The sequence below is a fragment of the Nomascus leucogenys genome, chromosome 9 (genome assembly GCF_006542625.1).
Source record: "Nomascus leucogenys isolate Asia chromosome 9, Asia_NLE_v1, whole genome shotgun sequence".
Classification (NCBI taxonomy): domain Eukaryota; kingdom Metazoa; phylum Chordata; class Mammalia; order Primates; family Hylobatidae; genus Nomascus; species Nomascus leucogenys.
This window is the reverse complement of record NC_044389.1, coordinates 58,722,960-58,749,309: the sequence shown is the minus strand read 5'-3', so window position 1 is coordinate 58,749,309 and position 26,350 is coordinate 58,722,960. Positions and strand designations below refer to the sequence as shown.

Below are 26,350 nucleotides of genomic sequence, written 5' to 3'. Positions count from 1 at the left end.
AGGTTTAGCAGTGGGTCTAATAACTACCATGATTTCAAAGTAGTAAATTATGGATAGTGTTTCAAAATATCTGCAGCCAACATTGTGTATGTGAAAATACCTGTGATTTCTGCTAGTGGCAAAATTATTGGCACCACTATGATTGTGTGATTTGTTGCATGCATTCATTATAGAAGGAATTAAATTTCAGTTAGAGGTTAGTGAAAATAAAGATGCATCTTTTTTTCTCCCATCCAAGGTCACAAATCTACTAAAATCTATCTGTGGACCACGCTCCCCCACCCCAGCTTAAGGTTAAGAACCTCTGTCTTGGAAGGCTATTTCAGAGTTTTATTCTATTATGTTGGAATTTATAAGAAAAAAATCCAGAAAATTGTGGGGCAAAACAGGTGATTTCAGTGTATTTGATTGGAATGGTGAAATGATCCATGTTATCTCTTGATTTCAGATTGCATTCACAGGAACTACTTTTATTGGCTATGTAGGATTATGGACTGGCCAGAGCCCACACAAGTTTACAGTTTCTGGTGATGAACGAGGTAATCAAAACAAACTCCTGTGTAATTTTAGCTACATTATTGTTCAGTTCTATCCAAGCACTTCCTTCACTCGCCCAACAGAACGTACAGAACACCCACTATGTGGCAGGGACTTCCATCCTAGGGGGAGAAAATGGACAGTATGCATGGAAGCAATGAAGATTTCAGGTAGCAATAAGTGCTACAAAGAAAGCAAAATAGGAAGCTGTGATAGAGAGTGAAGGAGGAGATGGGGTGGTTAGTACAGGTCAGAGAGTCAGAGAAGGCCTGACCCATACGATCCAGGAGCTAGTTCTGCAGAAGCCAGGGGAAGACCATTTCTGGTGGTCTTACCGCAAGGATGAAGGCCGTAGGTAGTAATAATAAGCTTGGTGGATTTGAGAAGCCAAAGAAAGTCGGTGTGGTTATAGCATGGGAGTAAGTGGGTGGTGACATTAGAAGAGAAGAAGAGGCTGAGGCCATGGTGCAGGGCCACAATGAAGAGTTTGGATTTTAAGCATAATGGAAGCTGTAGGGGGATTGTAGGCCAGGGAGTGAACAGATGTGATTTATATTTTTAACTATTACTTTTGCTGCTCTGTAGAGATTGGGTTGTGTTAGGTTAAGATGGAAGCAGAAGACCATTTGGTAACTACTGTGATAATCTAGGGGATATATGATGCTGTTATACAAGCAACATTTGTAAAGCACTTTCTGGTTTACCATGTACATCCTCACATGTCTTCTTCTTAGACCCTCACCACAGTCCTGTTAGGCAGGGCTGTTATTTTTAACTCCATTCGTTAGGCAGAGAAGGAAATAGGCTGTGAGATGAAATGACAGCTAGTAGTGGGAGAGGAAGTTCTCAGATTGCTCTCCTGGGTCCTGACCCAATTGCTGTGTTCATTGACATCCCCACTGCCATTCCCCAGATCTCTGGGGAACACCATTTAGTTCCACAGCATGTGGGAAATCTAGAGATAAGTGAGCTCTGTGTCTGTCCTCAGCGTGCCGCTGAATCAAGGAGAAGGATATATACAAGGAGTATCTTGAAGTTTAGTGTTGCTCATCTGATGAACCCTGATTGACTTCATGGTGTTGTTTTTTGGGGGTTTTTGTTTTGGTTTTTTGTTTGTTTGTTTTTGTTTTTTTTGAGACAGTCTTGCCCTGTCGCCCAGGCTAGAGTGCAGTGGGCGATCTCAGCTCACTGCAACCTCTGCCTCCCGGGCTCAGCTGATTCTCATGCCTCAGCTTCCTGAGTAGCTGGGATTACAGGCACGTGCCACCACACCTGGCTAATTTTTTGGTAGAGATGGGTTTTCACCATGTTGGCCAGGCTGGTCTCGAACTCTGAACCTCAGGTGATCCACCCGCCTTGGCCTCCCAAAGTGCTGGGATTACAGGCGTGAACCACCACGCCCGGCCAGTGTTATTGTTTATTCTTATCTTTTTACATAAGGCTTTACCAGGAAGATGGTGATTGAGTATCTATCAGTGTCCACACTAAGCAGTTCTTTATCCTAATGTATTTCTTCCACATTTTCTCATATGTCAGCTATGTATAGTACTGGTTCTCAACCAGTGGTACCCAAACCACAGCATGACAATTACTAAGGTTTTTAATAGAATGCCTATAATCACATGTATATTTATTAAAAGTGACTGGCTTTCATTTTGCAGCTCAAGTTGTTTACCAAACTTGATTAGTAGAATCTAAGGTATGAGCAGTTAAAAATAACCAAGTTAGTCTACAACATATGCATTTAATGAAATAACCATCAAACTGCTTTTAGCCAGGCATGGTGGCACGTGCCTGTAGTCCCAGCTACGTGGGAGGCTGAAATGGGAGGATGGCTTGGGCCCAGGAGTTAGAGGCTGCAATGAGCTATGATATTAAGTCTCTGGACATTATGGGGGGTGCCAGCAATGCCTCAAAGCCACCCTAGGAAAGGATAAAGATACGAGGAGGACTAATGAATGCCACAGGGAATGGGGAGGCTTAACAAAACACCTGGTGGGTAAGACCTCAAGACTCCAGGGCCAGCCTGCCTGGGTTTAAATCTTACTGCTGTAGCTGGGTGGATCACGAGGTCAGGAGATCGAGACCATCCTGGCTAACACGGTGAAACCCCGTCTCTACTAAAAAAAAATACAAAAAATTAGCTGGGCGTGGTGGCGGGTGCCTGTAGTCCCATCTACTTGGGAGACTGAGGCAGGAGAATGGCATGAACCCAGGAGGCGGAGCTTGCAGTGAGCTGAGATCGCACCACTGCACTCCAGCATGGGCGACAGAGTGAGACTCCGTCTCAAAAAAAAAAAAGAAAAAGAAAAACAGGGATGATAATAGCTGCTATGAGGATGAAATGAACTAACGAATATGAAATACAGCAGTCCCCGGCACAGAGCAAGGGCCTCAGAAGTGTTTTTGTTGTTGTTGCATCTCCAGGCCTGGCCTCCTCTGAGTCCTAGACTGGAGCATCCAGCCATCTTCTCAGCATCTCCACTCTGACGTCTACTAGGCATCTTACACTTAACATGCCTAAGCAGATCTCTTGCTTTTTTCTTTTCCCTATTTTCTACCCAACTCTGCCTCTACTGAAATCTGTCCCTCTCCTCGTTTCCCATGTCTCAGAAAACGGCACCTCTACCCAACCAATTGCTACCAGAAATCATCACTGACCCCTCACTCCCTAAGTCTTATCAGCTCTGACAGCAGAACTAAACTGTACCTGTCCATTCTCTCTACCTCCACTGCTGAGCTAGCCCCCATCACACCTGTACTGCCTGATCAGTCCACCTGATCTCCTTGCTACTATTTTTACCTTCCTATAATTCTTTCCCTACCCAGCAACTAGAATGGTCAGGTTGTTCCCTTGCTTAAAACCTGTTGTGACAGATATTGCATGATTTCACTTATATGTGGCATTTCCAAGTTTGAACTCATAGAAGCAGAGAGTAGAATGGTGGTTGCTATGCACTGGGACAAAAGGGAAATGGTCAAAGGGTACAAAGTTTCAGTTAGACAGGAGGAATAAGTTCTGGTGATCCACACAGCAAGGTGACTACAGTTAATAATCGTATTATATATTTCAAAACTGCTCATGCAGTCCTCCTGCCTCGGCTTCCCAAAGTGCTGGGATTACAGGAGTGAGCCACTGCACAAGGCCTGTTTTTTTTCTTTTTCTTTTCTTTTTGTTTTCTTAAGACAGAGTCTTACTCTATTGCCCAGGCTGGAGTACAGTGGCGGGATCTTGGCTCACTGCAGCCTCAAATCTCCTAGGCTCAAGTTATCCTCCCACCTCAGCTTTCTGAATAGCTGGGACTACAGGCATGTGCCATTATGCCTGGCTAATTTTTGTAATTTTTGTAGAGGTAGGGTTTTGCCACGTTGCCTAGGCTGGTCTAAAACTCCTGGGCACAAGTGATCCACCCACCTTGGTCTCCCAAAGTTCTGGGATTACAGGCGTAAGCCACTATACCTGGCCAATAGTAGCCATCTTAATGTAGTTTTGATTTGCATTTCCCTAATGATTAATGATATTGAATATCTTTTCATGTGCTTACTGGCCATTTGTATATCGTCTTTGGAGAAATGTCTATTCAGGTCCTTTGCCCATTTTTTTTTGTTTTGAGATACAGTCTCACTCTGTCACTCAGGCTGGAGTACAGTGACTCAATCACAGCTCACTGCAGCCTTAACCAACAGTGCTCAAGCAATCCTCTTGCCTCAGCCTCCCCAGAAGCTGGGACTACAAGCATGTGCCACCATGCCTGGTAATTTTTAAATTTTTTGTAGAGATAGGGTTTCACTATTTTCCCCAGGCTGGTCTAAAACTCCTGGGCTCAAGCACTCCTCCAACTTGGGCCTCCCAAAGTGTTGGGATTACAGGCATGAGCCAACACATCTGGCCCTTTGCCCATTTTTAAATTGGAATGTTTGTTTTGTTGTTGTTGAGTTTTAGGAGTTCTCTAAATACTCTGGATATTAATATCTTATTAATGCAAATATTTTCTCCCAATCTGTGAGTTGCCTTTTACTCTGTTGATACCGTCTTTTTTTTTTTTTTTTTTTGAGTCAGAGTCTCACTCTGTCACCCAGGTTGGAGTGCAGTGACCTGATCTTGGCTCACTGCAACCTCCGCCTCCCGGGTTCAAGCAATTCTCCTGCCTCAGCCTCCCGAGTAGCTGGGATTACAGGCACCCCCCAGCACGCTTGGCTAATTTTTATATTTTTAATAGAGACAGGGTTTCACCATGTTGGCAAGGCTGGTGTCGAACTCCTGACCTCAGGGGATCCGCCCACCTCGGCCTCCCAAAGTGCTGGGATTATAGGCATGAGTCACCGCACCTGGCTGATACTGTCTTTTAATGCACAGAATTTTAAAAATTTTTGTGAAATTCAATTTGTCCATTTTTTTCTCGTATTGCCATTGCTTACCCTTGAATGAAAACTTTTGTTTGGCAGTGAATCCCCTAACAGACTTTTAAAAGTTGCCCAAAAGTACTTTTGGGAAATAATTAAAAATTTGTATTTTTTTTAAATGTGAGCACAAATCACAGATGTGGAAGATTCAGGTTCTCTATGTTCTTCCTAATATTTACTAAGACACTTCCCTTGACAGCTACATAATTTTATTTTGCCTGGTATAATTGATAGAATTATTTCCTTTAACATAATTATCATTGTATCCTGGTACAAAAGATTCTGCTTTCAAAACTTGAGTGAATATCTCTCTATATTTCCATGCTAAAATAACATATCTGTTGCATGTGTGTACATATATACACACACTTATATAACATATGTACTCAACTTGGCAGATAAAGGCTGGTGGTGGGAGAATGCTATTGCTGCCCTGTTTCAGAGACACATTCCGGTCAGCTGGCTGATCCGCGCTGTGAGTATTTTTAGTGTGGAGCCCTCCTTAACTCCACCTCCACCTTCTAAACTGTTCTGTGTCATTTAACAATGTTGCTTTTAATGTAAGGAACTCCTCAAAAGAATAAGCATCTAATGTCTGCAAAGTGCATATAAACCTTTTTGATAAAGCCAGGCACCAGTTAAAGTGGTAAGGACAGATTGTAATCAGTATATGCTATTGGAGTAAGGAAGAGTCCAGTGTGAACTGAGCTCAACTAAGGTTTGTGCAGAGGTGATGGGTATTTTAAAAGGTGAGGGAACAGGAGCTTAGGATAGTCAGAGAAGTGAGGAGTGGAAAGGAGGGGTTGGTTCGTGTGAAACCAATTTGAGTTTGCTAACTGGAACTTAGAAGTTATGCTCCAGGCTGGGCACGGTGGCTCACACCTGTAATCCCAGCACTTTGGGAGGCCAAGGCGGGTGGATCTCGAGGTCAGGAGATCAAGACCATCCTGGCTAACACGGTGAAACCCTGTCTCTACTTAAAATACAAAAAATTAGCCGAGTGTGGTGTCACATGCCTGTAATCCCAGCTACTCCGGAGGCTGAGGCAGGAGAAAGGCGTGAACCCGGGAGGCAGAGCTTGCATTGAGCTGAGATGGTGCCACTGCATTCCAGCCTGGTCAATAAGAGCGAAACTCCGTCTTAAAAAAAAAAAAAAAACAGAAGTTATGCTCCTACCCTCCCACAGAGACAGGGAGACAGGGGCCCTACCTTCAGGCATTGGCTGGAACAAATGGCAAATTCTTTTGACAGCCTGGAGTTTTCTCAGACAGGCACTTTAAGGGGGACTAGTCATCTGAGAGACGTGGGCTTGAGCTGTTAGAAACTATTAGTATTTGTTCGAGTCTTTAGTCTTTATAAGCCACGGTCAAGGTCTAATAGAGAAAAGGGCTCAGAGGAGCCTGGTTAGAGTTTGGTCAAGGAGAGAATTTTGTCATAGGCTAGAGTTTTCCACAATAGCTGATTAAAATAGGAGATAATATTATGCTCTTCTACAGAGACAGATGTACTCTCCTTTTAAAATCTCCATTTGCAAATATCCAAACTAGCAAAGCAAATGCATTAGAAGGCAGCTCTGCACACAACAAAAGGAACACCTGCTCTACAAGAACCTATTAAAATGTGCTGTGCTCCAGGCCACATCTACAGTAGTCTCCCCTTATTCTTGGTTTCTGTTACCCACAGTCAACTGTGGTCCAGAAATATGAAATGGAAAATTCCAGAAATAATTTATCAGTTTTAAATTGCACAATATTCTGAATAGTGAGATGAAATCAGTCACCTAGTAACTGTCTCAATTATCAGACTGTCACCTCATCTCAGTGCTTGTGTTCAAGGAACCCTTATCGTACTTAATAATTTGCCACAAAGTGCAAGAATAGAGATGCCGGCAACTTGGGGGACAAAAAGAAGCTGTAAGGTGTTTCCTTTAAGTGAAAATGAAACAGCCTCATTTGTCTGGGGTGATACCTTAGATTTGTTGTCTCAGGGCCACAGAAAACTAGAATGCGGACACACCCGCATGAGGTTAAGAGTGGAAGTTTAATAGGCGAAAGAAAGAAGAGCAAAGAGGAGTCCCAAAAAAATGAGTTGCTGCTTCTGTGGTGAAATGCAGGTGGTTTTATGGGTGAGCTTGAGGAGGTGGTATCTGATTTACATAGGGCAGGAAAGATTGGTTGGATCAGGTGTACCATTTACATAGGGCATGAAAAGCTGTCTGCCCCCACCCTAATCTTTTATTATGCAGATGGATTCTCTACCTGGCTGGTGCCATGTTGCCTGCTTCTTTACTGTACACATGGTGACAAAGAAAAGGGAAGATGGGCTGGGCGCAGTGTGGCTCACACCTGTAATCCCAGCACTTTGGGAGGCAGAGGCAGAGAAGTGAGGAGGTCAGGAGTTCGAGACTAACCTGACCAACATGGTGAAACCCCATCTCTACTAAAAATACAAAAATTAGCCAGGTGTAGTGGCGGGTGCCTGTAATCCCAGCCCCTTGGGTGGCTGAGGCAGAAGAATCGCTTGAATTCGGGGGGCAGAGGTTGCAGTGAGCTGAGATCACACCACTGCACTCCAGCCTGGGCGACACAGCAAGACTCTGTCTCAAAAAAAAAAAAAAAAAGAAAAAAGAAGGGAAGATGGCGCCTCCATTTTGAACATACCTGGCTCCCAGGTAGCCCTTTTCTGTTGGCACAGCTGCTGGCATTCACCCGTGCAAGCTTCCAGCTTGCTAATCTATGTTTGCAGCTCGATTTTTCAGGCTGCTCTTTGTTAGAAAAGAATAATTTCTTGGGCTACTTTTTGTTAGAAAGGATGCCTTGCCAAGGACTCTTTTACCCTCACTATCTGCCTAATTTCTTTCTATCTCCTGTATCAAAAAGGTGAAAGTTCTTGATTTGATAAGGAAAGAAAAAAAATCCGTATGCTGGGGTTGCTATGTTCTCTGGTAAGGACGAATCTGCTGGGTGTGATGGTGCTCGCCTGCAGTCCCAGACACTCAGAAGGCTGAGGCGGGAGGATCCCTTCCGCCCAGGAGTTCAGGTCCAACAGACAACATTGAGACCCCATGTCTGAAAAGAAGTAAATAAATAAAATAACAAAAGAAACCTCTGGGACCTAGACTAAAAAAAAAAAGAAAGAAAGAAAGAAGAAAGAAACTCCATGTCTATTAGCAGTCACTGCCCATTTCCTCCATTTCCTGAGATAGATGAGGCATTTGCACTCCCTGACTTTGTCGTCTGGGTAAAATAAGTCACCAGTGCCTTCAGTATTTTTTATTGATGTTCTTTTGCTTTATTGTCACAGGTTAGAGAAAATGAATTTGATAGTAGTTGGGGGATGGTATAGGCAACATAAGCAAACAAATATTTCATCACTCCTATTACCTGTGCAAAGGCCAAGGGAAAATTTCCTCTTTGCCTTCTGAAGTTTCACTGAAAAGTCAACTCACAAAAGGCAGATTGATTGGAGAAAAGGCATACAAATTTATTTAACATGTACATGACATAGGGTCTTCAGAATGAAGACCCAAAGGTACAGGGGACATTGTCCATTTTTATGCTTAGGTTTAACAAAGTATGGAATGCCATGTAGAAATATGATTGGGCAGGCCGGGCGTGGTGGCTCACGCTTGTAATCCCAGCACTTTGGGAGGCGGAGGCGGATGGATCACGAGATCAGGAGATCGAGACCACGGTGAAAGCCCGTCTCTACTAAAAATACAAAAAATTAGCCGGGCGCGGTGGCGGGCGCCTGTAGTCCCAGCTACTCCGGAGGCTGAGGCAGGAGAATGGCGTGAACCTGGGAGGCAGAGCTTGCAGTGAGCCGAGATTGTGCCACTGCACTCCAGCCTGGGTGACAGAGCGAGACTCCGTCTCAAAAAAAAAAAAAGAAATATGATTGGACAGAAAGGTAGATCCAGTGCTAATAGATGGAGTGGGGAAACCCAGCTAGGCCTGTGTGTCTAGATTCTTCTTGGCCTCTCTGACCATACATTCCCTTCTTCTGGGTACAGGGCAGGATCCTCTCTGGAAAGAGGATCATATGACCTACAGTCAAACAAGTTAGGACGGATCATTTCTTTTTTTTTTTTTTTGAGACAGGGTCTTACTCTGTCACCCAGGCTGGAGTGCAGTGGCACGATCTCGGCTCACTGCAACCTTCACCTCCTGGGTTCAAGCAATTCTCCCACCTCAGCCTCCCTGAGTAGCTAAGTATAAGGCAGGAAAACTCTACAAAGCCCTGCCATGGGTTTCGTAGAGTTTTCTTGCCTTATACTTATAGCTGTTAAGGTTTATGGTGCTGAATGATGGAGCCTTTGCAGACACCAATATCTTGAATTGTTCTTTTGTTTGACCCTGTCACCACCTCCACCCTTGACATGTGCCCTGGCAATATCCAGGATGGGTGAGCATACAATGTACTTCCTTTAAAACATGGCAGCAGAGTGGTTGTGAAGGTGGAGACAGGAAGAGCAGGCCCTCCACTGAAGGATATTCTTGAGCAGATCAGCGCTGGGAAGGAGCCCATATGGAATCTGAAGATTTGGGGAGTGATCACCTTAAGTATCCTTGCCACAGGCTTTGGAAGTCTTCATGGGCCCTCGGGGTGTCTGAACACCAGTTAAGCTCAGGGTCCTAATGTAGCGCATGCTCTTTTATCCCCAAGCCTTTGCCAATCTGGTCCGTCGAACTAGAACCCTCGTCCCCACTGCCACTCCTCACTCTGCAACCACCACTTTCACCACTCACTTGTGTTTGTCTCTTTAGCTTCAATTCATGTGATGCTTCCCTGCAGTACCTCCTCCACTGCCCTTGGTGAGGATGGGTCCCCTGCTGTGACATCCATAGCATCTTCTTCTCCTATGTGAACTCTCATTACACTGTGTCACCATTGGCTGTTGACTTTTCCGTCTTCCTCAGAGGTTTGGGGAGAATAGGACCAGGCGACTCATTCACTGCTCTATCGCCACACCAGCACAGTGCCTGGAACAGAGTAGGTATTCAAGAAAACCCTGTTGAAATAATAAATGAATGAAGAAGCACGAGGAGTCCTTTGTGAGGGTGATCTGCCTGGAAAGCACACAGCCCGTGTTTGCTGAGCCAGGCCTAGGGCTTGTCAACAGTTCTCTCCTCCTGTCAGAAATTCCTGCTGCTCCTGGCTCCCCTTTGAAGCTGAAATTTCTTCCATCCTAGGAGCCCTGATAACAAGAGGATAAGGTCAGAGCAGATCAAGGTGATAGTCATGACATAACAGATCAGGAGAATGTGCTTTGGATCATTTGTGCATCATCTGGTGTGGACCCAACTGCAGGTGAGGTTGCTCATGCAAGTTCATCTTTTTGTTCAGACCCTGAATGAGTCGGAAAACTTCGAAGCAGCTGTTGGCAAGTTGGCCAAGACTCCCCTTATTGCTGATGTTTATTACATTGTTGGTGGCACATCGCCCCAGGAGGGGGTGGTCATCACAAGGAACAGAGATGGCCCAGCAGACATTTGGCCTCTAGATCCTTTGAATGGAGCGTAAGTAGAATTGAAAGCTCTGGTCATTTTGTATCAAATAATCATTTTTTTAATTGGTGAAATGAGGGGTATTTTACATTTGTTCATATGTCTCCTTTGCTATGTCGTAAATTGCCTTGGATAAGACAAGATGATGTGCTCTGTTATAGGTGGTTCCGAGTTGAGACAAATTACGACCACTGGAAGCCAGCGCCCAAGCAAGATGACCGGAGGTAGGCTGCTACGTGCTTTCTGGTTTGCAGTGTTTTCTTGTGGTCAGGAGAATATGCCCATTCTGTCACAGGAACCGGCAAGACCTATGGGTGCTATCCTCTCCCAGAAAATGTACCTGAGCCCCTTCGCCAGTGCCTTGGCCAGGAAGGGAGTGTTGTGTGGAGGAGAGCAATGGGCAGAGCCTCTCAGCAGCTGGGCGGGTGTTGGGAGCCTCTCAGGGTCAGGAGCCCTAGAGCCCACCACCAGCTCTGCTAATGACTCACTGGGTGGCTCTCGGGCCTCTGTTTGCCTGTCTGTAAAATGAAAGCAAAGGGCCAGGTTCATGGTCTTCTAGGCAAGATATTTTTAGAAGGAAATTATTTCCCATATTTAAATAAGAAATAAACCAGTCAAGGGTTTTTATTGTCCCTTCAAGTTGTAAACATTCTATAATTATAAGTCAGCACAGTTCCAAAGTGCAGGTAGCTATATACGTTGCCTTGGCTTTACTGCCCCACAAGTTTGGCCACTGTTCAGTTCTGCAGCCACACATTTTCATCATCCCAGCTTTCTGGAGCAGATGGTGCCAACTGTCCCAGCTGCTGGATGAATTCCACTGTGATGGGCTGGGCCTCAGCAGGAAACAGGCTTGGGGCCAGAATCCGTTTTGGAGAAAGGAGGATAATGAGACTAGAGCTTGCATTCTGCGTCCCAAAAATGACAGCTGATGGGCTTCAGCGCTTGTTGAAATGCCAAGTGACCTTTGACCTTTGTCCTTACAGAACACCTGCCATCAAGGCCCTTAATGCCACGGGACAAGCAAACCTCAGCCTGGAGGCACTTTTCCAGGTAACTTGTGTCACAGTGTCTCGCACACCTAGGATGTTTGGTGTTTTGTTAATAGTGAATATGAAAAACTCCGTGAAATCTTGTAGATGAAAATGTTACGGTAAAAGTTTTATTTGGTTGAAATCATTTATTAAAAGCGGTGGCTCACACCTGTAATCCCAGCACTTTGGGAGGCAAAGGCAGGCAGATCACGAGGTCAGGAGATCGAGACCATCCTGGCTAACATGGTGAAACCCCGTCTCTACTAAAAATACAAAAAATTAGCCAGGCGTACTGGTGGACGCCTGTAGTCCAAGCTACTACGGAGGCTGAGGCAGGAGAATGGTGTGTACCCAGAAGGCGGAGCTTGCAGTGAGCCAAGATCATGCCACTGCACTCCAGCCCGACAGAGCGAGACTCCGTCTCAAAAAAAAAAAAAAAAAAGTATATGCCATTTTCTCAACTTGCTTTTATATAAGTTAAAATGTCCATCTTCACCAAAGTTTTTCTTTATATTAAAAAGAAAAAGGCATAGTTGTAATATATGTTCATTGTTTAAAAGAAAAAAAGAGAAAGAATTAAAAAGTCAGGCCAGATGCGGTGGCTCACACCTATAATCCCAGCACTTGGGAGGTCAAGGCAGGAGGATCACTTGAGGTCAGGACTTTGAGACCAGCCTGGCCAACATGGTGAAACCCCGTCTCTACTAAAAATATATAAATTAGCCAGGCCTGGTGGTGTGTGCCTGTAATCCCAGCTACTTGGGAGGCTGAGGCAAGAGAATCGGTTGAAACTGGGAGGCGGAGGTTGCAATGAGCCAAGATCACGCCACTGCATTCTAGCCCGGATGACACAGCAAGACTCTGTCTCAAAAAAAAGTCTATATCACCTCAAGATACACTAAAGAGTGGTTATGTTCTTTCTATAGACATTCTTTTTTTTTCTTTTTTAGTAGAGACAGGGTCTCTCTATGTTGCCCAGGCTGGTCTTGAACTCCTGGGCTTGAGCAATCCTCCCATGTCGGCTTCCCAAAGTGCTGGGATTACAGGCCTGAGCCACTGCACCCGGCCCTCCATAGATATTCTATGTGTATTTCTTCTACCGTGTAATCTTCTCTATAATATGACTTTTTCCTATGCAGGTTTTGTCAGTGGTTCCAGTTTATAACAAGTAAGTGACTTGTTAAACATGTCTGTTCACACATCACTCCAGAACAGTGAACTCACTCACATACTGTTTGGCTCAGCAAGGATCTGAGAGCTCCTGTAACCAGGCTGTGGGGGCACTCCTGTGGGTACAGCAGTGAGCAAAACAAAGTCTCTGCTCTCATGGGACTAATATGGGTGGGGTGGCGAGGGGTGGTGATAAACAAATATAAATCAGGTGAGAAGTCCATGAAGAAATCCAAAGGTAAAGAGAATAGAGTGACCCTGAAAGAGGCTCTGAGAATTTTTTTTTTTTCTTGAGACAGAGTCTCGCTCTGTCACCCAGGCTGGAGTGCAGTGGTGTCATCTCAGCTCACTGCAAGCTCTGCCTCCCGGGTTCACACCATTCTCCTGCCTCAGCCTCCCAGGTAGCTGGGACTACAGGCGCGTGCCACCACGTCTGGCTAATTTTTTGTATTTTTTAAGTAGGGACAGGGTTTCACCGTTTTAGCCAGGATGGTCTTGATCTCCTGACCTCATGATCTGACCGCCTCGGCCTCCCAAAGTGCTGGGATTACAGGTGTGAGCCACTGCACCCGGCCAGCTCTGGGAATTTTAAATTCAAACTTGGCCTTCCATAGTGTTGTCAAACTAGGAGGAAAAACACTTTGACTGGCTGACCTCTTGATTCCTACATTTGAAATATTCTGGCAGTGAGGTGTTCATCCTAACTCAGTCAGGTAGCTGTGGACAGCCTTCACCTGTTAGTAGCTCCTTAGAAATAAACTCTGAATACATTTGGTTTTCTTTTCTCCTCCTGAGGAATTTCCACTATCTCCAATGCTGTTCCTTGTTCCACTGACAGTTCACTAAGTTAATGTTCTTCTTTAGCCTGTACCCTTGGTAGCAGCATTCTGGGAGCAATGGTTTCTCTAGTGTATAGCCTAGGATTTTACTCACATACTTTTTAATATCTTTTTCTTTTTTTTTTTAAGCGAAAGCAGGCCAGGTGCGGTGGCTCACGCCTGTAATCCCAGCACTTTGGGAGGCCAAGGCGGGTGGATCACTTGAGGTCAGGAGTTCGAGACCAGCCTGGCCAACATGGTGAAACCTCGTCTCTACTAAAAATACAAAAATCAGCCAGGCATGACAGTGCGCGCCTGTTATCACAGCTACTTGGGAGGCAGCGGCTGGAGAATCACTTGAACCTGGGAAGTCAAGGCTGCAAGTAAGCTGAGATCATGCCATGGCAGTCTAGCCTGGGCAACAGAGCGAGACTCTGTCTCAAAAAAAAAAAAAAAAAAGAAAAGAAAAGAAAACTAATTAGTCAGTATTCTGCTACTCAAACAAATGAGCTATTTGGGTAACAAAGCATGCCCAGTGGTCTGCTAGTAAACCAGCTCTTTGTGTGGGAAGGGACAAATGAAAAAATTCCCAAATTTGTAGCATTTGTTGACTTCCATGGTGTGAATACTCCCACATGGCTGATTTCAGGCTTATAGTTGGCTCATACACTTCCTGCATATTTAATAATTGGCCCTCACCAGCCTGTAGGAGCTAGCTCCAATGCACTATTGACTGTACCCTTCATAGCGGGGCACAATTTTGCCCTTTTAATAGTCATTTTTTAAATGGGGGTTAATAAACTATTTTTGTGTTCTTATAGTTTTTTTAGGTAATTATAGAAATGATGAATATATCTGGCTGGGCGTGGTGGCGCACACCTGTAATCCTAGTACTTTGGGAAGCCGAGGCAGGTGGATCACTTCAGGTCAGGAGTTCGAGACCAGCCTGGCCAACATGGTGAAACCTCATCTCTACTAAAAATACAAAAATTAGCCAGGTGTCATGGCGCATGCCTGTAATCCCAGCTACTTGGGAGGCAGAGGCAGGAGAATCGCTTGAATCCGGGAGACAGAGGTTGCAGTGAGCTGAGATTGCACTCCAGCCTGGGCGACAGAGGGAGACTTCGTCTAAAAAAAAAAAAAAGAAGTGATGAATATATCTTTTAAAAATTAGTATTATAATAAAATAGTTACATTTATTTTAATAAAACAAAGCATTTTCTCTGCTTTGAACAGCCCTCATAATTTTACATGGTGGCAGTGGCCAGTTGGCTGTATTATAATTGAGTTAAGCATTCTCCAGTTGTTAGATTTTCCTCTATTAAAACTCTGAAATAAACATATTCGTTTGCCTCTCCCCTGCTTACTTTCAGATTATTTCCCTTGGCTGAATTCCCAGAAGTAGGATTACTGAGTTAAGAGTTATGAATGTTTAAGTGGTTTCTGAAATGGTTTGGTCAAAATAAAATTGTTAGAAATTATAAAGTTTACCAAGTAATGTTTTTCTCTGTTGTATACTTGAAAAGTCAAGAGAAACTGCATTTAAGTGACAATCACCATGGAGCGAGAATTAACACAGATTTCTGACTCTCAGGCCCTTTACATGTAATGATTAACCTCAACTGAGGCTGTTCAGTTGTGTGAGGTTAATAGAAATAAGTATAGCTGTATCTGAAAATAAAAAAAGAAAAAGAAAAACAGAAAAACAACAAAAAAGTAGTCTGAACAAACGCAGTTAGCTCTATGCTGCCCCCTTGTGCTGTGCTGCAAAAATTACACCCACCTGCAATACAACTCCATCCTCTGCTGTGGCTCATGAGCAGAGAAAATACTAAAACAGTAATGGAGAATAGAACTATGACTAAAGTAAACGAGCAGCTAAGGTCCTGTTCAGGGAACCTCCATTACCCTTGGACAAGCTCTGCACTTGCTTATAATGCTGTCTTTAACTGGGTGTGTGATTTAGCTGTGGACCCAGTGCTGCTAATTCTGCCTGTTTCTGAACAACCCAGCTCCGATATTTTGCACATGCACCTCAGCTGGATTCCAAGCCAAATGTGTGTGCATGTGGGCACATGTGCTCAAGTTGTTTAGGTCTCTTGCTATATGGAATGTGGAATCAATGACACTATACTTTTCATCCTTAGATCTGGGCAAGGTGGAGGGGCAGGGCAGGTGCCTTGATCCTGGAGCTTTAGAGGCCCCCCTCTGGAATTCCTCTAGTTGTGATACCACCCCCCAAAGCATGGTATAAGGAATCTGCTGGACCAAGGGCATTTGCCCACCTAGAGTCTGCCCAAGTACCCAGGACCCTGTAATTCTCAGCCTGAACAGCCCCACCTCCACTTCCAGGGTTTGTGTTTTCCTCTTCTCTGGGTGGTATTCTCCTGATGGTGGTGCACGGCCACTGAGGGAGGGCACAGGGGTAGGTGCTTGCTGGGGAATGCGAAGGCGGTGATGTCACATGTGTGCAAGTAAGGCCCTTGAGGGTAGGACAGAGCCAGGGTGAGGGCCAAGGCTTGGTCTCCCCCACTGCCTTGGGGTAGAGCTCTGAGGAGTCTGGGATTTTATTTATTTATTTTTTATGATACGGAGTCTCACTCTGTTGCCCAGGCTGGAGTGCAGTGGCACAATCTCGGCTCAGTGCAAGCTCCGCCTCCCAAGTTCAAGCAATTCTCCTGCCTTAGCCTCCCTAGTAGCTGGGATTTCAGGCACCACCACACCCAGATAATTAAGTCTGAGAATTTTAAGTTCCAACTTGGCCTTCCACCGTGTTGTCAAAATAGGAGGAAAGAGCACTTTGATCTCTTGATTCACAGATTTAAAATATTCTGGCATAAAGGGCCTTGTCCCAGATCCCAAGTGTTAGGGAAGCACTTGGTCATTTTCTTCCTCTCTGGCATGTTAGAGAAAATGATGTGTACATAAAATTTCCTCTCATAATTTTCAGCCTCACAATTTATACTACGGTAATGAGTGCCGGTAGCCCAGACAAGTACATGACTAGGATCAGAAACCCAAGTGGAAAGTAAGTCAGCAGAAGAGCGTATTCACCCGTGCTGTGAAAGGTTTGTTGTTACTGTTGTTTTGGGGAGAGGGGGTGAAGTGGGTGTGTGCTGGTATTTCTCACAAAGGATGGTAACATCCTTAAAATGTATACATATATAATATTTTCTGACAAGCATCTGGCATTGTCATTTGTGTCAGATTGTCATCATTAGATATTTTATTTGGAATTGTTTGTATGAAAACCAATCTTTGACCGGGCGTGATGGCTCATGCCTGTAATCTCAGCACTTTGAGAAGCAGAGGCAGGCGGATCACCTGAGGTCAGGAGTTCAAGACCAGCCTGGCCAACATGGTGAAATCTCATCTCTACTAAAACTACAAAAAACTGTTAGCCAGGTGTGGTGGCGGGCACCCAAAATTCCAGCTACTCAGGAGCTGAGGCAGGAGAATCGCTTGAACCCGGGAGGTGGAGTTTGTAGTGAGCTGAGATCACACCACTGTACTCCATCCTGGGAAACAGAATGAGACTCCATCTCAAAAAAAAAAAATCAGTCTTTGAATTAAATGCATTTTTTTCTTCCTTTACAGATGATTTTTTTAAAAACGAAATTCTTGAAGAGCTGCACCTTAAAAATTAAGACAAAGTGAAAGTATCGTATTATGTTACGAACAATGCAGGCTCCTTCCTCATTTAACTTTTCAACCTTGAGAAGTGGGGCCAGGAGATCAATTTGGAGTTTGTGGTAAAGCCAGTAATGGGCATTGTCCTGCATTCCCTTCCCTTCATGGTTTGCCTCGATCCTCTCTAAGCTTCTATCCTGGCCTGAATAACTCAAAGATAATTGGTCTCAGAGATCAAGCCATATTTTCAGGCCTTATTTCCATCTTCTCATGATTCTGCCATCATACCTTTGCTTCTCCACTAATGAAATGAGCTGGCAAGACCTCTGTTCATTGTGAAGTGCTTCTGAAAGAGCCTAAGAAAAAAGGCTCATCTGAAAGAAATGGAGAACTCTATTTCGAACCAAGCCTGTTTGAATGTGTGTTAGTCTGATCTTTGATCATGTATTTGCATGTAATGGGAGTCTCGTTTTTTATAATGTTTCTAAGGTTTTATTGAAAAACCCATGGCCCTCCTTCTTTCTCAATAGCTACTTTCTTACTGCTTTTTGAAAATAATATGCAACCAAGTTATTTCTTAATGTGACATAATTAAGTAATAAAATGTCAAAAGAAATGTTGGCAAGGAGAATAAAAAAAAATTTCAAAGAAATTTAGCATTGTGTTCTCCCTGCTTTCTTACCTCTGAAGTCTTGTGGTTCTGAACGGCTGTCCTGAAAAAGCAACTCTCTTAGTTGTGATGTTATTTAAGTGTCAGGATTCAAGGGAATGAACAGCTGCTTGGTAGAGTTTGATTTTTCACATGTGCATGAAAGAAATGTCCTTGAGGATGAAGTCAGAAAAGGTTAAAAGTGTAAATGAAAATGTCCTGAAGCAGCACTCAATCCATGAGAGGTTTATTTTGCCAAGGATAAGGACGTGCCCGGGAAAAAGAAACACCAGTCACAGGAGGACCTGTCCTGTGCTTTTCCCAAAGAGGGTTTGAGGGACTTTGGTATTTAAAGGGGAAAGAGCAAGCAGGAGTGGGGGATAAAAAGAGGGTAGACAGTGAGGCAAGTGGTTACATTCTTGTGAGCTCTTATTATTGGTGCTCAGTGAATCTACATTTAGCACATGAAAACAAGGGAATGGAGGGAACGTCAATGATGCATTTGTCGCGTGCTCAGTAAATCTACATTTTACTTAAGATAAAGCAACCGTTTGAAATTACAGCTATGTTTGGGAACAAAAGGAAGGCAGTTTTTGAGGGTCTCGGTTCCCAGGCTTAACTTTTCCTTTGGCATAGTGAGTAGAATGTCTAGAAGGAAGTGTTATCCAGGTACAGAACATCGCTCCCCTGATATACTGCAGACCTCTCTAGTGGCCCAGAATATTCATGTTGCTTCTTGGACAGTGTTGTATAAATACTGTTCAATTTTCATCATCCAGTGCCCTTTTAAAAATCAAATATGAGAAGTAGTTTACTCATGCCAGCTGTATCACACATCACACAGCCATCGAAACTAGAAATTTCTACTCATTAGTCTTTTTTTTTTCTTTTTTTTGAGACAGGGTCTTGTTCCACCACCCAAACTGGAGTGCAGTGGTGCAGTCTCGGCCCACTGCAACCTCTGCCTCCAGGGTTCAAGCGATTCTTGTGCCTCAGCCTCCTGAGTAGCTGAGATTACAGGCGTGTGCCACCATGCCCAGTTTATTCTGTATTTTTAGTAGAAATGGGCTTTTGCCATGTTGGCCAGGCTAAATTTCTTTTTTTTTTTTGAGACAGAGTCTCCCTCTGTCGCCCAGGCTGGAGTGCAATGGCACAATCTCGGCTCACTGCAACCTCCGCCTCCCAGGTTCAAGCGATTCTACTGCGTCAGCCTCCTGAGTAGCTGGGATTACAGGCGTGCACCACCATGCCTGGCTAATTTTTGGAATTTTTAGTAGAGACGGGGTTTCACCACGTTGTTCAGGCTGGTCTCGAACTCCTGACCTCGTGATTTGCCCGTCTTGGCCTCCCAAAGTGCTGGGATTACAGGCGTGAGCCACCACGCCCAGCCTGGCCAGGCTAAATTTCTACTTATTAGTCTTATTCCATTTTTGTTTTCTTGAAAATATACCATGATCTTTGGAAATTTGGGGAATACCCTAATTTTAACCAGGCAAAGCCAAGGCATTGAGGGCTGTTCCTCGGGAAAATGATTTAAGTAATCCAACACTCTAGTTGCTTTTCAGATATTTGTCCTTTTTGTTGAAACTGCCTTTGCAAAGATGATGACAGAGAGAAGTCTAGCATGGCTGACTCCATCTTGCTTCTAGCCTCACAGGCTGGCCGTCCTTGCTCATTCCTGGGCACAGACCAAGCTAATTGTGGGAGGAATTTAGTTTATAGTTTAACTTTAAAGAAAGGATGATAATAACCCCACCCTCAGACTAACCTCTGCCCTGCTAGGGAGTAAAGCCACCTTTGTAAAACTAATGGAAGGCTATGAGATTAGGATTATGGGAAGAGGCTGGGCACGGTGGCTCATGCTTGTAATCCCAGCACTTTGGGAGGCCGAGGTGGGCGGATCACGAGGTCAGAAGATCGAGACCATGGTGAAACCCCGTCTCTACTAAAAATACAAAAAACATTAGCCGGGTGTGGTGGCGGGCGCCTGTAGTCCCAGCTACTTGGAGAGGCTGAGGCAGGAGAATGGCGTGAACCCGGGAGGCGGAGCTTGCAATGAGCCGAGATTGCACCACTGCACTCCAGCCTGGGTGACAGAACAAGACCCCATCTCAAAAAAAAAAAAAAAAAAAAAAAAGGATTATGGGAAGAACCTGAATTCTGCTAAATGTAGGCATAGTTTCTATAATCCCTTACTGCTCAGGAGTCATGTGGCTAGAGGTCACAAGATTTGTGTCTTCCCCAATTGTTCCTGTAGAGAACATCACTACTATAGCACCTAAGATTGGTCTTTTGAGATGTTTTTCAGACTTTTGCATTCTGGCAACCACTTGACCCCACCAGGACCTGTGACCATGAGTCATATAGTCCTGTGGCCCTCACCCAAAGGGCATACTCAGTGCATAAAGACTGTTTTCCATACCCCTGTAATTTCATCCCCAATCAGCAACCCCCCTCCTTAGCCCCCAGCTCACCAAATTATCCATTAAAACCCTAGCCTCTGAGTTCTTGGAGAGACTGATTTGAGTAATAACACCCATGCTCCTGCTAGGACTGTTAATTGAACTCTTTCTCTAGTATGATCTCAGTGAATTGGTTTTGTCTGTGCAGTGAGCAAAAAGAACCCATCAGGTGATTGTCAGGCCTCTGAGCCCAAGCTAAGCCATCATATCCCCTGTGACCTGCACGTATACATCCAGATGGCCTGAAGCAACTGAAGATCCACAAAAGAAGTGAAAATAGCCAGTTCCTGCCTTAACTGATGACATCCTGCCCCACCGTAACTGATCAATTGACTTTGTGACAAGACGCCCTCCCCACCCTTGCAATAATGTACTTTGTGATATTCCCCCGCCCTTGTGAATGTACTTTGTACGATACACCCTCCCCCACCCTTGAGAAGGTACTTTGTAATATCCTCTCCACCCTTGAGAATGTACTTTGTAAGATCCACCCCCTGCCCACAAAAAATTGCTCCAAACTCCACCGCCTATCCCAAACCTACGAGACCTAGTGATAATCCCACCACCCTTTGCTGACTCCTTTTTTGGACTCAGCCCGCCTGCACCCAGGTGATTAAAAAGCTTTATTGCTCACATAAAGCCTGTTTGATGGTCTCTTCACACGGACATGCGTGACAGTGATAACAGTGTCACATGGTTTGACTACAATGTGTCCAGATATTGAATTTTGTTTAAACCTGCTTGGGATTTGTTGTGCTCCCCAAATTTCAAATTTGTGTCTTTTGTTCAATTTTGGAGAATATTCAGCTATCTCAGAATTGCTCACCTACATTCTCTTGTGTCTTTTCTCCTGAACTTGAAGTATGCTGAAGGAGCTCAGAACACACTACCCCAAATATGCCACTTTGGTATAAGGACTGTTTTGAGCTAAAGGCACTTACAAAAACCAGCAGGGAAAAGAAATTCATTCTGACCCTCCCCATTTTCTTCCTGAAAACAAGAGATAAAATCTCCATTTGGAACATGTCCTTCCAATATCAGGAGGAAAGTAACACTCTTATCAACAATCTAAATATCCATCTAGGCATGAATGGATAAAGAAAATGTGGTATATACACACAGTGGAATATTATTCATCCTTTAAAAAGAAGACAGACAGGCACAGTTGCTCACATCTGTAATCCCAGTTACTCGGGAGGCTGAGGAGTGCTTAAGCCCAGGAGTTTGAGACTAGCCTGGCCAACATAGCAAGACCTTGTCTCTAAAAAACAAATTTGTTTAAGGCCGGGTGTGGTGGCTCACGCCTATAATCCCAGCACTTTGGGAGGCCGAGGCAGGTGGATCACAAAGTTAGGAGTTCGAGACCAGCCTGGCCAATATGGTGAAACCCTGTCTCTACTAAAAATACAAAAATTAGCTGGGCATGCACCTGTAGTCCCAGCTACTTGGAAGGCTGAGGCAGGAGAATTGCTTTAACCTGGAAGGCGGAGGTTGCAGTGAGCCGAGGTCACGCCACTGCACTCCATCCTGGGCGACAGAGTGAGACTCTGTCTCAAAAAAAAAAAAAAAAGTTTGTTTAAACTTTGCTGGGAATGGAGGTGTGCACCTGTAGCCCCAGCTACATGGGAGGCTGAGGTGGGAGGATCACTTGAGCCCAGGAGTTTAAGGCTGCAGTGAGCTATGATCATGCCACGGCACTCCAGCCTGAGCAACAGAGTGAGAACTTGACTCTAAAAAGTGAAAAAGATGGTCTCGCTGTGGGGGAGGAAAAATCAATTCCTCTACCCATCTTATGTTTTCAGCTGGGGCCTTGTAAATTAGACTGACAAAAGACAGATTAACATAACAACAAAAAAGATTAACATTTGAAAAAACAAATAGAAGTTGATTAACATGTGTACAGAATATGCAATATGGAGTACCCAGAGAAGAGTAACTCAAAGGTTTGTTTTGAACTTGTTTTTATATGGTATCTTAGCAAAGGAACTATAAATTTTTAGAAAAGTGAGAAGACAAAGGAAAAGGACCTTGAGTCTCTTGGGGCAGCAAATTGTGGAAAGGAAAATACATAATAACAAAAGATAGCATGAAAGTTAATTGGCTGGGTGTGGTGGCTCACACCTGTAATCCCAGGACTTTGAGGGGCTGAAGCGGGCGGATCACCTGAAGTCAGGAGTTTGAGACCAGCCTGACCAACATGGTGAAACCCCACCTCCTCTAAAAATACAAAAAAATTAGCTGGGCACAGTGGCGGGGGCCTGTAATCCCAGCTACTTGGGAGGCTGAGGCAGGAGAATCACTTGAACCTGGGAGGTGGAGGTGAAGGTGAGCCGAGGTCACACCATTGCACTCCAGCCTGGGCAACAAGATCAAGACTCTGTCTCAAAAAAAAAAAAAGAAAAAGTTAATTATATGAATTGGGTCATTCTTGTCATGACCAACTAAAAAAGTCAAGACCAGGTGCGGTAGCTCAGTGCTTTGGGAGGCTGAGGCAGGAGGATTGCTTGAGACTAGGAGCTTGGGCAATGTAAGGAGACACTTGTCTTTACAAAAAACAAACAAAAAGATTAGCCAGTGTGGTGGCTCATACTTGTAGTCCCAGCTACTCGAGACAATTGCTGGAGCCCAGGAAGTCAAGGCTGAAGTAAGCTATGATTGCACCACTGCACTCCAGCCTGGGTGACAAGGATATCTTGTCTCTAAAAAATTTTTTTATTATAAAAGGGCATTTAGAGGACAGGAAGAAAAAGCACACAGGGCACAAAACATTGCTCCAAGAATGCAATTCTTGGCAAGCTTGACTGCTGAAACTGTCTGTTAAAACCTGAAACCAGTTTTATCTAGTAGCTACTGAAACAGCTGCTAAGACTGTAAGATTAATTTTACCCACTGCAGCCACTCACCAATCAGAGTTTGCTCCCTCCCCAAAACTTTACTAGTGCTGATGAACATTCTTTCAAAACAATATGCAACATTTCTCCTTTTTATAAAACTTCCAACCTTCTCTTTGTTCTTTGAACGTACCGAAGATCATCCTGTCTCTGTGGACGACCTGGAATTGCAATTCTTGCTTCCCCCAAAAAATGTTAAATTTGTCTCTATATTTTATTTGACTTAAACAGTAGATAAAGGCTAGTTTGTACAGTTTGGTATGTAGATTTCTCTGGTGCCATGTCCAGGCCAATAAGGATCTAGAGTTGTCTCTGGGGATTAGCCTTTGTCCTTCCTGAAAGAAGAAGAAGAGGAGCAAGACTATCTTCTTTTTTATTTTTTTAAAGCCAAGGTCTCACTCTGTTGCTCAGGCTGGAGTGCAGTGGCGTGATCATAGCTCACTGCAGCCTCAAACTCCTGCACTCAAGCGATCCTTCCACCTCAGCCTCCCAAGTAGCTGGGACTACAGAGTCTCGCTCTGTTATCCAGGCTGGAGTGCAGTAGAGTCTCGCTCTGTTGCCCAGGCTGGAGTGCAGCGGCATGATCTCCACTCACCACAGCCTCTGCCTCCCGGGTGCAAGCAAGTCTTGTGCCTCAGCCTCCTGAGTAGCTGGGATTATAGGCGTGCACCACCAGGCCTAGCTAATTTTTTTTTTTTTGTATTTTTAGTAGAGACCGGGTTTTGCCATGTTGGCTAGGATGTTCTCGAACTCCTGAGCTCAAGAAATTCTGCCTGCCTTGGCCTCCCAAAGCACTGGTATTACAGGCATGAGCCACTGCATACTGTTGGCTGCTTTTTTTTCTTTTTTGAGACAGAGTCTCACTCTTATTGCCCAGGCTGGAGTGCAATGGCGTGATCTCTGCTCACTGCAACCTCCACCTCCTGGGTTCAAGCGATTCTCCTGCCTCAGCCTCCCAAGTAGCTGGGATTACAGGTGCCCGCCACCATGCCCGGCTAATTTTTGTATATTTAGTAGAGACGGGGCTTCACCATATTGGCCAGGCTAGTTTTGAACTCCTGACCTCAGGTCATCCACCCACCTTGGCCTCCCAAAGTGCTGGGATTACACTTTGGATTACAGCGTGAGCTGCCATGCCCAGCCTGTTTGCTGCTTTTTAATTGCCTTTAGCTCTAAATATATTTTTTTTGTTTTTGTTTTTGTTTTTGTTTTTGTTTTTAGAGACAGTCTTGCTCTGTTGCCCAGGCTAGAGTGCAGTGGCGTGATCTCGGTTCACTGCAAGCTCCACTTCCTGGGTTCATGCCATTCTCCTGCCTCAGCCTCCTGAGTAGCTGGGACCACAGGTGGCTGCCACCACGCCCGGCTAATTTTTTGTATTTTTGGTAGAGACAGGGTTCCACCGTGTTAGCCAGGACGGTCTCTATCTCCAGACCTCGTGATCTGCCCACCTCTGCCTCCCAAAGTGCTGGGATTACAGGCGTGAGCCACTGCACCCAGCCTAGCTCAAAATAATTCTTATTTCAAAGAGGTGTATTTTGGGGTGACATATTTTGGTTTTCTTCACTGCAATATGACAACCTGGAGGACATTATCTTAAATGAAATAAGCCAATCACAGTGCTTATTGGAATAATTCCATTTATATCAGGTATCTAAAATAGTCAAACTCATAGAAGCAGGAAGTAGATAGTGGTTGTCAAAGGCTAAGGGGCTGAGAAATAGGAAGTTGCCATTCAACTGGTGTAAAGTTTCATTTATACAAGGTGAATAACTTCTAGAGATCTGTACATTGTGCCTATTATACACTTAAAAATCTGTTAAGAGGCTGGGCATGGTGGTTTATGCTTATAATCACAGCACTTCGGGAGGCTGAGGTGGGGGTGAAACAGGAGAGTTTCCTGGCTCCCCTTGCAGGACACTCAACAGGGGTGTTGCTCTCTCTTCAGCTGCCACAAGCTCAAACCCCTTATAGGAGCGGGAGGATACAGACAGGCAGGTGCAGGAACCAGAGCGAGCACTTTGGGGCTCTGGCTCCACGGCAGCTTCTAGGGATGGTGCTTTGACTCCTGAAGTCCCAGTAGGCATGCTACAGTGCTCTTTTAACTCTGCCATCCGCAGATGGCTTAAGTGTTAACCAGCTCAGTGCCCCCTTGGTACCCGGGCCCTTGTCCAGCACCCAAGAAGAATCAGGTTACACACAGACTTGAAGAGTGGTGAATGTGGGGGTTTTATTGAGTGGTGGAGGTGGCTCTCAGTGGGATGGATGGGGAGTTGGAAGGGAGATGGAGTGGAAAGATGATCTTCCCTTGCAGTTCAGCAGTCCTGTGGCGGAACTCCTCTCCAACTGTCCCCAGCCGGACTCCTCTAGATGTTCAGTTGCTCCTTTTCTGCCATGCCGTTCTTCAGTTCTTTGGCTCTTCTGCTCATCTCCTTGTGGACCCAGGGATTTGGGGATTATATGGGTATAGGATGTGGGGTGTGGCGGGCCAAGATGCAACATTTGGGCACGAAAACGGGAATGCCCATTCCCATTTGGGGCCTCGGGTTTCCAGGCTTGAGGGTGGGGCTTTTGGCAGGTAAATAAATCAAACAAAATAAATAACTTCCCAGTATTTCCCTGTCTCCTGTTTGTATCAGGAAGATTGCTTGGGTCTATGAGTTTGAGACCAGCTTGGGCAACATAGTGAGACCTCTGCCTCTACAAAAAATAAAAATATTAACTGGGAGTGGTAATGTGTGCCTGTAGTCCCAACTACTTAAGAGGCAGAGGTGGGAGGATCACTTGATCCTAGGAGGTCGAGGCTGCAATGAACTGTGGTCATGCCATGGCATTCTACCCTGGGTGACAGAGTGAGATCCTGTCTCAAAAAAAGAAGAAGAAAATCTGTTAAAAGGGTAGATTTCATGTTGTGTTCTTACCAAAATAAAATACATTTTAAAAACAAGAGGCAATAAAATTTTTTAATTAAAAAGTTAAAATGTATTTATTTATTTTGAGACAGCATCTCACTCAATTGCCCAGGCCAGAGTGCAGTGGTGTGATCTCAGCTCACTGCAAACTCCACTTCCCCAGTAGCTGGGACTACAGACACACGCCACCATCCCCTGCTAATTTTTTGTATTTTTTGTAGAGAGAGGGTTTCACCATGTTGGCCTGGCTGTTCTTGAACTCCTGACCTCAAGTGATCCACCCACCTCTCCCTTTCAAGTGCTGAGATTACAAGCATGAGCCACCACGTCTGGCCTAAA

General features: G+C 44.7%; 1 protein-coding gene across 4 annotated transcripts in view; it reads left to right on the top strand.

Moving 5' to 3' along the window:
• The window catches only part of NAAA (N-acylethanolamine acid amidase), a 29,985-nt gene extending 8,945 nt beyond the window's left edge, over window positions 1-21,040 (top strand). Inside the window, exons 4-11 of one of the 4 annotated variants that reach the window (XM_003265765.2) lie at window positions 449-539; window positions 5,340-5,416; window positions 10,288-10,460; window positions 10,610-10,672; window positions 11,435-11,501; window positions 12,622-12,650; window positions 16,421-16,538; window positions 17,068-17,756. In XM_003265765.2, coding sequence (XP_003265813.1) covers window positions 449-539; window positions 5,340-5,416; window positions 10,288-10,460; window positions 10,610-10,672; window positions 11,435-11,501; window positions 12,622-12,650; window positions 16,421-16,502 — 582 coding nt within the window. In that variant the 3' untranslated portion in view covers window positions 16,503-16,538; window positions 17,068-17,756. Of the gene's footprint in view, window positions 1-448; window positions 540-5,339; window positions 5,417-10,287; window positions 10,461-10,609; window positions 10,673-11,434; window positions 11,502-12,621; window positions 12,651-13,620; window positions 15,149-16,420; window positions 16,539-17,067; window positions 17,757-20,359 lie in introns of those variants that run through there. The other 3 variants (XR_004031722.1, XM_003265766.2, XM_030819000.1) reach the window with 3 other exon arrangements.
• The last annotated feature ends 5,310 nt before the right edge of the window (window positions 21,041-26,350 follow it).